Genomic DNA, 12199 nt, shown 5'->3' with positions numbered 1-12199 from the left:
GTGAGTGAGGCTGTGTGTTAAGTATGCATGTCAGGATAAGAAATTTGTCTAAGTTTGTAAATGTGAGTAAGTGTATGATTGAGTTATTGTTGTATGTGCAAGTATATGTGTACGTATGTTTATGTGTATGTCCACACAAGTATGTGCACTTGTATAGGTATATATGTGTAATGGGGCATATTTGCATGGGTATCGTTTTATACACTATGTATGTGGGATGGATTAATTCTTAAACTTTTGTTCATATGTATTGCCAGGTGAAGTCTTCCAGCAGGTTCACTACGTAGTTAAAAGTAATTACGTCAGTCAGAGACTCTCGACTCGACAGACCATGCCAGTGGATATTAAATTTATCTAATCTACTAAATTTTAATGAAATGGCAATAAACTTTACTTTACTTTACTTTACTCACACACACACACACACACACACACACACACACACACACACACACACACACACACACACACACACACACACACACACACACACACACACAGAAGGAGTAGGGCAGAGCCAAGCATGCAGATGGTCCTTCCGGTGACCCATCGATGCAGTCCGTCTCGCACCATTAGCACGATCAACCATTTCACCATCTCCTCAACGCCATAGCTACCTGGCCCTGCCCGAGAAGAATTCGAACCGCCACCGCCTTTCATGAATACCGGAGCGAGCTTGTAATCTGGGACACCTGGCGGCTTCTTCATCATTAGAGGCACGTGACAGTCTTCCTTTTACGTCATAGGAAAAATATGGTAAATGAAATGCACGTAGGAAAATTGGTGGAAATGATAAATCTGTAGTCTGATGGATCGCTAGACGAGTAATGGAGGCGTTTATAATCGAAGACTGTATTCTGAAAAAAAAAAAAAACTGCTGCTCTCACCACACTATTTCTTTAAAGTTCATAGAAATTATGAATTAGCTTATCAAGTGCTGTGTTTTTACTGTTTTTTTTTTATATAACTAATTTAAAAATATTGTTCATCTGTCAGTACAACTGTTAGAAAAAATAAGTATATAAGGCCTCACTAGTCAACAAGATCCGTCCTTCCTTCTTGCTCTTTACACACACGTGGGAGTCAGATAAAAATTACTGTTAATTGTGTGCCTTGGGGACTGACTAACCCCAGTGCTCGTCATGGAGCGATAGCATTTGTAGGTATCATACACTGTCACTGGTTGATGTGGTAATAAAGTTGTCCTACGTATTACTGTCTCCTTTGGTATTGATAAGGCCTTTTGTATTTATGGTACTGGTAAGGCCTTTTGTATATAAAGTGAATTCATTCAGTGTTAAAGAAAATTGCTATTGAGAGCAATCAGTGATAATGTTACCATTTTCACGTGGTCTCATTAACAATATTACTGCCACGTACGCTCCCTGACCCCGAGAAAAGTCTCCTCAGGCCACTGCCCTCGTCGTTATCAGGGCGGACGAGGGAGGCTGGCTGCTGTGGGTGTTAGGTGCCACCCGTATCAGGCGAGTGACCATCTGTCAGGAATACTAAGCAGTCAGATAATCGCCGGCGCCACCTCCCGGCTGGCACCTTCCTATCACTGCTCTCCCAAAAAATCATTGTATTGTGCATTATGTAGTTGTACTAGTGACTAATGCATAGTGATGGCATTCATCATTATGGCTATTTAGATGACCGACTGTTTGATCATGACTTATGAAACATCTTGCATTAGCGGCAGTGAGGGTTACTGGTTACATCTATGAAGAGAAGGTTCAGAGGGTTTATAAGATTATACTCTAAGATTCGAATCAAAGGTATCAATGGGGAAGCACTGCAACAAGGTGAGCCTGCGACCGGCTTCTGCAGCAAACACTTGTGAAATAAAGCACCTCCACCTGCCGCTGTTTGTTTGAACATTGACTCAGCTGCAGACACATAATGTCATGCAATAAAGAAAATCTCCGAAAAAAAATTTCAATAAGATAAAATTGAGAACTAACAGGATAACATTCCTGATACACCAGGAAGCAAACACAACACATCTCCACTTGATGACATCAGCTTTATTTCACTAATAAACAAGAAGACCAGCTATCTACGCCGTTAACAGACATTCTACCATTGTACTAAATCTTGTATGAGTGCGTAGCAAGGACTTGTGTCGTCAGTCGTAACTAGAATGATCAGCGGTGCATGTTAGTGTTATCTGTGGGCGAGAATGTAGTAGAAGAGGGTGTGCGGTAGGGTGTGGATGAGGGTGAAGGCCAGGGAAACCAGCAGCAGGGGCAAGTTTCGCCACTGATCCACCGACCTCACTCCGCGCTGGATGGCAGCAGGATACTCGTCTGTAAAGGGAAAAAAATAGTCTTTCAGGCCTGTGTATCATCAATAGGAATCCATGAAAACTCAACTAATTATGTAATCTCTGCAGCCTTTGAAATTTTTGATGAGAGAATACAGAGTTAAGGAAAAAAAAATAATTTCTCAGCACAATGATCATCATCTTGACTGCTGCGATCTCTCCTCAAGCTTGGTAAGTGTAACCAAGTGCAAGTTCAACACATAACTTGGAAAGACATCACTGACAACAAAATAATACAGCAGTTCAGACCGTTTTGTTCCTGTAGTAATATTTTGGCTCACTAGAATACGTAGTTCAAGACTGCGTGAATAAATTAACAAGTCTCATGCTGTCGGCACCACTCAGGCGATAATGGACACTGAAGGTCGAGGGGTCGTCAATAAACGAACCATTGTCAGCAGAATTCTCAAATGTTTCGCCATCTGACACCGAGTTCTTTTAATAGTTATAGATGAAAATTACAATGATGTCTTCATTATTCTTGTAGCAGTTTAGCAAGGACTCTGCACCATCAGTAAGGAAATGGCAACCTAACTCACTCACTCACTCACTCACTCACTCATTCTCTCACTTACTCACTCATACACTAACTCACTCACTCACACTCACTCACTCACTCACTCACTCACTCACTCACACTCACTCATTCATTCACTCACTCACTTACTCACTCATACACTAACTTACTCACTCACTCACACTCACTCACTCACTCACTCACTCATTCCATAACTAACTAACGAACTAGATGAATATACAAACATTACTAATCATTAGTGTGACCCTTGAAAATAGTCCTAATGAGATCCAGAAGAATTTTGAAATACAGTACCGATACACGAGCAGAAGGAACGCACCTGGCACCACGTGGACAGTGACGGAGGCTGCGGCCAAACCGGTCACGTTGCACGAATAGGAGCCCGAGTCTTGGCGGATCGCGTTGCCTACCCGAAGCCACGAGCGAGCCAGGGACCCTCGCAATTCTGTCTTCACGCTGCCAAAGGAATGTCTGAGCCACCACACACAGAAATTTCATAGGTCTTAGCGATAAAAAATAGACAAGCTAACAGTGTAATGTGATATAGGGTAAGGTTAGCTAATGTAAAGAATGAAAGAACAAAGCATCATGAAATACTTTTACATTGCGCCACCAAGACCTGTCAAACATGCACTCAAAGACTACAAATTACCTTATTCAAGTATCATGTCTATATTCGCCTGAAAACTCATCAAAAAAAAGGTTGTCTCATAATACTGTACTAAAGCAACAAAGAAAAATTGAATCCACGACAGGTCCTTCCAGGTACACAACTCTGCCAATGAAGCCAAAACGTTCATTATGACCTGGGTAGAGAAAAGCTGTCTTTACCTGTTGTGTCATTAGTTTTTTTTTTCTTACACGAGTTTTCAGTTTCATTAGTCTAAGACGTCATAACTTCTTGAAAGATAAATTTCCTAAGGCTACGGGGCACAAATGGTGGCGGTATAAGATAGAAAGGCGTGGGAGGCGTAGGAATGAGAGAGTTAGTATCCTCGTAATAAGCGAGGCAACAACTGTAGAGATGACTTACGTCTCTAGGTTCAGTTAAGGTGAGTAAATTAGTACTAACAGAAATAAGAGGAACTGGGCATATGTTTTTACATTACAACGTACGAAAGCGCTGCTCAACAGATGAATAACGAAAACAATACTAGGCGACATATTAGCCACACTCAAGAACGAGATTATCATAAGTCCAATGATCTTAGGAATTTGTCAATCGTTAGATTTTGTAAGGAGACCGTCAGCAGATCAGAGCACTTAATATTGAAGGAAAATGCTGAACACAGTAGGAGTGCTCTAGGTTACTTCACTTCTGGTTATAACTACTCTTGAGCTGGGAGTGGCGGTGAAGGCTGTTGGTTGAGGATGAGACTTTACCACTGCGCTAGTATGTACTCACCTCACACCGCCCCTCACGTCGTCGTAGTTGAGACGGTGGTAGTTGCGGTACCAGGCCAAGTGCAGGGAGGTGGCGGTGGGCATATCAGCCACGCGGCACTGCAACTCGATAGTGGAGCCCACACGGTAAAATTTCTCTCGCAACATCACGCCGCGCTCGTCCAGGATGTGAACGGCTGCCTCTGTGGAAACCCAAGACTCCTCAGTGCTTCTGATTCCACTTACGATCCTCAGATTTTCTTTTACCAATAGAGACAAAATTACTTCACGCTGACGATGAGAGCTCTGCGTCATTCACCAAATAGGAGGAACATAAATCATCCAATGTAACAAATCAGCTACATAATAGACATGAAAAGATAACAATGAGGTGAAGCGACTTATCTGGAACGAGAAATGATGTATAGTGCCTGTTTGGAAGGATCAAATAGAGTAAAGAATAAAGGAAATTAATTAAAGGATCCGCAGTGTGACTTAAAGGCAAATACAGGGTACACAACAGCTTAACAGGAGATTGCTTGATGCTTGTGCCTCTATTTTAGGATACGCATAAGTGAGAACCATGACACTATTACAAAGACGTAGTTTGACACTATCTTCATTACTCTATATGATTCCACTGCTAGATAAAGGCCTCCTGCAATGGTTAAGAGTCGCGTGGATGGCTAAGCTAAATCGTAAAGAAATACAAAAACCACTAAAAGGCTGAACACAATCCCCCTGCCAACACAGCTTGAACATTACCAATCACTATACGAGAACAAAAGGCCGCCTGCATAACTCTAATGGTTAATGACGTTTCATAAAACTAAATCCGTATTTTTAGGAACTTTGTTAAGGATTATTTTTAAAGCCTACAGAGAAGCCTGGGTTCTCATGGCGGTGCTTTTCTCCAATGCTGATGTGAAAGTCTTGTTAAATTATTAATTGAATCACGAAAAAAAAACACTCTTGAAAACTCCCAAATGACTGTCACATGAATCTGCTGTAAATCACTAAACCCAGTGAAAAAATATCTTTAAAACCCAAATAAATTCAACTAGACTCCTATCACAAAAAAATGAGATAAAGCGGTGAAATGATTTGGAATACTATCCTTGAAGAGGCGAATGGTATGTCCCCAACTAAAAGTTCATTGATTCTTCGTAAGGAAGGGAGTAGCGGCGTGCTCTCAAGGGGCTGCCTTTGGGGTGCCGTATAAACTTATCGGTCAATAGCCTCGAGACACAAAAGGCCGGAAATATATCACGCCTCGCCGCAAGGAATGGTGGCCAACAGAACGATAGTGGTGGTCAGCGGGGCGGTACGGCGGCGGTAGGGGTGGTGTCTCCAGCCACTCCGCCGGCCACTTCTCACCCGATGCTACACTTCACATTTATTCTGAAACGCTTTCTTGTTTCACCACTACCATTTTCAAATGTTGCAGAAATGATTAGTTGGTAGTGTTTCTTCATTTTTAATTGTTTACAGAGATCTTTATGATATATCACATAACTAGAGCAATAAGAATATCCCTCAAATTCCGTGTCATTTCAACTAGAGCCTTTTTTAAGAGAATTCGAGGTGAAGCCAGAAGAGTTTCAGGATGATAGAGAGTGTTTCTTCTTTTCATATTGTACATATTTTTTTGATCTGTCATTAGAATCCTAGAAAAGAATTAAAATACATTGTAACTTCAATTAAAGCCTCTTTGAGAACAGTCAGTGTGGCTGGAAGTGTTTTAAAATGCTTAGAAAATTCTAGGATCTTTGGCTTCGCTATGTTATTCCATTTCCATCAACACCACCGCTATTGTAAGGTCTATCACCCGACACACACACACACACACACACACACACACACACACACACACACACACACACACACACACACCGCGTAGTGTAGTGGTTAGCACGCTCGACTTACAATCGAGAGGCCCGGGTTCGAGTCCCGGTAAGCGGCGAAGCAAATCGGCAAGCCTCTTAATGTATGGCCCCTGTTCACCTAGCAGTAAATGGGTACGGGATGTAACTCGAGGGGTTGTGGCCTCGCTTTCCCGGTGTGTGGAGTGTGTTGATGTGGTCTCAATCCTACCCGAAGATCGGTCTATGAGCTCTGAGCTCGCTCCGTAATGGGGAAGACTGGCTGGGTGACCAGCAGACGACCGAGGTGAATTACACACACACACACACACACACACACACACACACACACACACACACACACACACACACACACACACAAGCGCTCGCTCGCGCATATATGCTAAAAAGTCCTATTTTAGGTTGACAAGGCAAGACAAATCGGACTTCAAGAACAGAATTCGAGAGTTTAAATGAGTAACTTTCAAAAGATTCTAAATCCATTCACCTTTCCGGAAGCTTTTGAGAAATCTATGCATCGTTATGAGCTCGAAAATTAATCAGTAAAACAACACAAATCTTTAACGTTTATTTTTTCTTATGCTCATGACTGAAAAACCTTAAATAAAAAAAAGTATGTGATGTATTCAATTCAAGTATAACAATACAGTAACTCTATATTAAATCGATAAAACGGTGAGGTTCTATATTGCCAGAGCGTGGTACATATAAATTTGTAATACTTTAATCTCATTTCAAATACATTTTTTCCATTAAACAAGATTTCTTTTTAAACATTTCTTTTTCGTACCACGCAGTCGTAGAGTGCTTGTATACCCTTCATGCACTCCATTATTCACAGGTATTCTGAGAGAGAGAGAGAGAGAGAGAGAGAGAGAGAGAGAGAGAGAGAGAGAGAGAGAGAGAGAGAGAGAGAGAGAGAGAGAGAGAGAGAGAGAGAGAGAGAGAGAGAGAGAGAGAGAGAGAGAGAGAGAGAGAGAGAGAGAGAGAGAGAGAGAGAGAGAGAGAGAGAGAGAGAGAGAGAGAGAGAGAGAGAGAGAGAGAGAGAGAGAGAGTGTGTGGCGCCACACAGAGCAGCAGGGACTCTTCCTCCATAAATACACCGAACGGAGTAGATCGCGGTGCCTCTGTTCGCCCACGAACCTCTCCTCAGACCACTTCAGGAGATTGGAGAAAAAAGAAAACTAAGAGGGAAGTGCAGCAGGACGCGAGGAAGGTGTCCAGCGAAGGACTGAGGACTCACCAGGCCACCAAGCAGACACAAAAGCGAGCCAAGGCAAAAGTGTGTGAGTACTGCTCACGGAAAGGACACACTTCTGCTACTTGCCACGCCAGAACTGACGATTTACGTCAGGAGCGTCTCCTACAGCGGCTCCTTACGGTGGAAAGACACACAGCCACACCCTTCCCACCTGCAGCGCCTCAGCCCGCCCACCACCTCACTTCATTTCAGTCCTTACCACAACCTCGCCCACTCCTTCCTCAGCCTGGTATCTGGAATCAGAGCCAGGGGCGGCAGTGGACCACTCCTCTTCACCAGTACCAGCAGTCGGCCGCGGACCCTAACCACCACCTCGGACTAGCAGGCCTCGCTCACTACCATCCCTCACCATGGTACAGCCAGCTTGCCCCGCCGCCAACTAAAGGTCGTCTCTAGCAACGTCCGTGGTCTCCGGACTAACCTTGCAGACTTATACCACAACTGTGTGCAACGACACAATGCAGACGTTGTTGTGGTGACAGAGACATGGCTGAACAGTGAGGTGGAGCCCACGTATGGCAGGATGCAGGGCTTCACCCACTGGGTGAGGAGGGACCGACAGGAGCGAACAGGAGGTGGAGTGGCTGTCTGCTTCAAGGAAGGAATGCAGGCCCAGCTACTCGACATAGACACGCCTCCACTGATGGAGATGATGTACTTCCGAGTAACGCTGGCAGACCGCTCAGCCCTCCTACTGTGTGCCCTGTATCGCCCCCCCGCGACAAGGGCCTGACTCACTCCTGTACCTGACTGAGACTTTAGACAACCTGATGATGGCACACAGCTGCAGCCACGTGCTGATTGTGGGGGATCTCAATCACCACCTGGAAAGAGACGCCTACGAGAATCTCCTGGAGGTGCAGGGTCTGACAGATCATGTCACCTTCCCCACACATGAACGAGGAGGGACATTAGACCCTGTCATCTCAGACTACCAGGAGGACAAGCTTCAGTGTCATCAGCTGGGGCTCGTGGGCAGCTCTGATCATCACGCTGTACTGACACAGCTGGAAGTGGGCGTGGCTCAGGACGAGGCCACCACCCGCACCATCTGGCTGTGGAACAAAGCAGACTGGGCTTCCCTGCGCCGCGACCTGACCCACACCCCATGGGCCACTCTGCTACAGGGAGGAGCAGAGAGTGAAGCACTTGCACTCACCTCTCACCTTCTCGCCCTCCAGAGACGCCACGTCCCACACAGGGAATACACCACCAGACCGACGGATCAGCCATGGTTTGGCTACCGTTGCCGTGTTGCTGCTGAGGCAAAGTATGCTGCCTGGCTCCGCTACAAGAGGAACCCGACTCGGCGCAACAAGGACCTGCATAGGGCTGCATGCAGGAGGATGGTGGTAACCAGCAAGTGGGCCTTAAAAAAAGTGGGAGGAAAGCCTGCGCCGGAAACTGTGTGGCACTGGCGTAGGAAACAAAACTTGGTGGTCCCTTGTTAAGGACAAACAGGAACTGGCCACCAAGAATCCATCCCTCCCTCAGCAAGCAGGACGGTACTGTCGCCACCAGCAGTAAGGAGAGGGCACAGTTGCTGGCTTCCTTGTTTGCTGGAAAAATGAAGGTGGGAATCCACAGCAGCCACCGCCTCAGCTGGTCCAGCAATGTGAGAAGACTGTCACCATGGTGGAGGTGACGCATCAGCAGGTGAAGCGATTATTGCGGGGCTGGACACACAGAAAGCTACCGGCCCTGATGACATCAGCCCGCACCTGCTGAAGCGATGCTCCCAGGAACTGGCTGCCCCTCTCACCCAAGTCTTCACAACTTGTGTACGGGAAAACGTCTGGCCTTCAGTGTGGAAGGAGGCTCGAGTAGTTCCTGTACACAAAAAGCTCCAGGACGGACCCAAAAAACTACAGACCCATATCCCTGTTGTCAGTGGTGGGTAAAGTGTTTGAGAGGGTCGTGGCAGAGGTGGTGTGTAGCCATCTCAAGGACAATGCCCTCCTCTCAGACCAACAGTTTGGGTTCAGACCTGGAAGGTCAACCTCCGACCTAATGATGCTTCTCACCAGGCAGTGGCAGGACGCCCTCGACGACGGCAAGGACACTATAGTGGTTGCTTTGGACATAGCTGGAGCTTTTGATAAAGTATGGCACAACGGATTACTAGAAAAGCTTCGTGCTAAAGGCATCCAGGGTGGCTTGCTACGACTCCTGGGAAATTACCTGCAGGACAGAAGCCTCAAGGTGGTTGTCAACGGGCAAACATCTGAGTCCCTGCCTGTGGAGGCATCAGTGCCACAGGGTTCAATTCTTGGCCCACTCCTGTGGAATATCTACGTGGATGATCTTCTCCAGCTACTGCCAGGAGTCATGGCCTATGCTGATGACTGCACCCTCTCCTATACCTATCCACGCCAGGACAGTGGGCGGGCTGCTGAGGCCATCAATCAGCAGCTACGAGTGATAGAGGAGTGGGGTGCTCGCTGGCAAGTGACATTCGCGCCGGAGAAGACACAGGCAATGGTTGTCTCTCGGTCCCCAGCCGCCATGGCAGCAATGGCAGGAAAGTTGTCTTTGGCGCTGCTGCTCTCCCACTCCAAGATGACGTCAAGATACTTGGAGTGGAGGTGGATCGAGGGCTGAGGTTTGACAGCCATGTCAAAACCATTGCCAAGAAAGCCTCTCACAGGATCTCCGCTCTCAGAAGGATCGCCAGTTTCCTCGACAGGAAGGGAGACTGCTGCTGTACAAGGCACAGGTGCGGCCCCACCTTGAGTACGCAGCTCTCTCCTGGATGTCCTGTGCCGCCACACACAGAAGGAGACTGGACAGCATCCAACGCCGCGCCATACGGCTAGTAGATGCTGCAATACCACCTCACCCAGAGCCTGAGCGTCCTCTTGATTCACTGGAACACCGCAGAGATGTGGCGGCAATCGTAGTGTTCCATAAGGCACAGGTGCAAAGAGTGCCACATCTGGCAGGGCTGCGTCATCCTCTGAGAGTCACCGCACGGAGCACGAGAACGGTGCTCAATGGTGGTGACGCCGTAGAGGTGCCGCGATCCCACGGGTGTCAGCATCAACGCACCTTCGCAGGACGCGTCTCCAGGATGTGGAACTTGTTCACGGCCGCGGTGCCTCACGTCCAGGAGATGAACACACACAGTGTCAAACTGATGGCACATAAGTGGAGACAGACACTGCCAACTCCTCTGACACTCTTTGTGACGTGACACTCAGTGTAGTGCAGTGCGTGAATAGTGCTAGTGAAGTGAAAAGAATAGTGCTCCATTTACATGCTGACCATCTTGTATATTATCTATTTTTAAGTCTTGTAAATATTGTAGAGAAATAGATTGTAGTACCCTTAGAATAGGTAGCACACGACAGTGCGCCTTTGGGTACATGTTCTTCTGTATAAATTATGTTTAAATAAAAAAAAAAAAAAAGAGAGAGAGAGAGAGAGAGAGAGAGAGAGAGAGAGAGAGAGAGAGAGAGAGAGAGAGAGAGAGAGAGAGAGAGAGAGAGAGAGAGAGAGAGAGAGAGAGAGAGAGAGAGAGAGAGAGAGAGAGAGAGAGAGAGAGAGAGACAAACATAGATAGACAGACAAAGAGAGAGAGAGAAAGAAGAAAGAAAGTAAAGTGAAGAGATTAAGAGAGAGAGAGAGAGAGAGAGAGAGAGAGAGAGAGAGAGAGAGTAACAGTTTAAACATTTATTCATCATTAGTTTTTAAAAATATATAATGTACATATTATAATATGCATTGTGCAAACTAGCTAGCCTATTTTAAGCAAAGCTTTTCAGGCATCAATAATAATCAACAACAATTAACAACAACATGTGCGGTTTGTGTAATGGAAAGAATAGAATAATAACAATAATAATAATAATAATAATAATAATATTTAATACAGTATAATAATAATAATAATAATAATAATAATAATAATAATAATAATAATAATAATGATAATAATAATAATAATAATAATAATAATAAAAATGAAAATCATCACAATAATAATAACAATAATAATAATAATGATAATAATAATAAAAATTATTTTAATAATAATAATAATAATAATTATTATTATTATAATAATAATAATGATAATAATGGTAATAATAGTAATGATAATAATGATAATAATAATAATAAAATAATAATAATAATAATAATAATAATAATAATAATAATAATAATAATAATAATAATAATAATAATAATAATAATAATAATAATAATGATGATAATAATAATAATAACTTTTGTAAACCCTTCGTATACCCTTGTAAACCAATCAACCTTATAAATAACTTAACCATAATATATTACAATTACATTCATGAAAACAACGCTGAAACTGGAGATTTTCTGTCCTCAGAGGTAATGAAATATGGAACGCCTATACCGTAGAGTGTTTCTTCGTTCAGATATATATATATATATATATATATATATATATATATATATATATATATATATATATATATATATATATATATATATATATATATATATATATATATATATATATATATATATATATATATATATATATATATATATATATATATATATATATATATATATATATATATATATATATATATATATATATATATATATATATATATATATATATATATATATATATATATATATATATATATATATATATATATATATATATATATATATATATATATATATATATATATATATATATATATAATTTCTTCTCAGGCATATAACTATTTTTGCTGGTGCTACTACTGAAACTACTACTACTGTTACTACTACTACTACTACTACTACTACTACTACTACTACTACTACTACTA

The 12199-nt window shown here is 43.2% G+C and overlaps 1 protein-coding gene across 1 annotated transcript in view; it reads right to left on the bottom strand.

Moving 5' to 3' along the window:
• Positions 1–2011: 2011 nt before the first annotated feature.
• LOC123518122 (basement membrane-specific heparan sulfate proteoglycan core protein-like) overlaps positions 2012–12199 on the bottom strand; it is a 56626-nt gene continuing 46438 nt past the window's right edge. The window contains 3 exon segments of the mRNA XM_045278753.1: positions 2012–2309; positions 3184–3320; positions 4270–4450. Of these exon segments, the coding sequence (XP_045134688.1) occupies positions 2167–2309; positions 3184–3320; positions 4270–4450 (461 nt within the window). The 3' untranslated portion in view covers positions 2012–2166.

This window comes from Portunus trituberculatus, chromosome 43 (assembly GCF_017591435.1).
Source record: "Portunus trituberculatus isolate SZX2019 chromosome 43, ASM1759143v1, whole genome shotgun sequence".
In the NCBI taxonomy this organism is placed as follows: domain Eukaryota; kingdom Metazoa; phylum Arthropoda; class Malacostraca; order Decapoda; family Portunidae; genus Portunus; species Portunus trituberculatus.
This window is presented reverse-complemented; position numbering and strand designations above follow the sequence as displayed.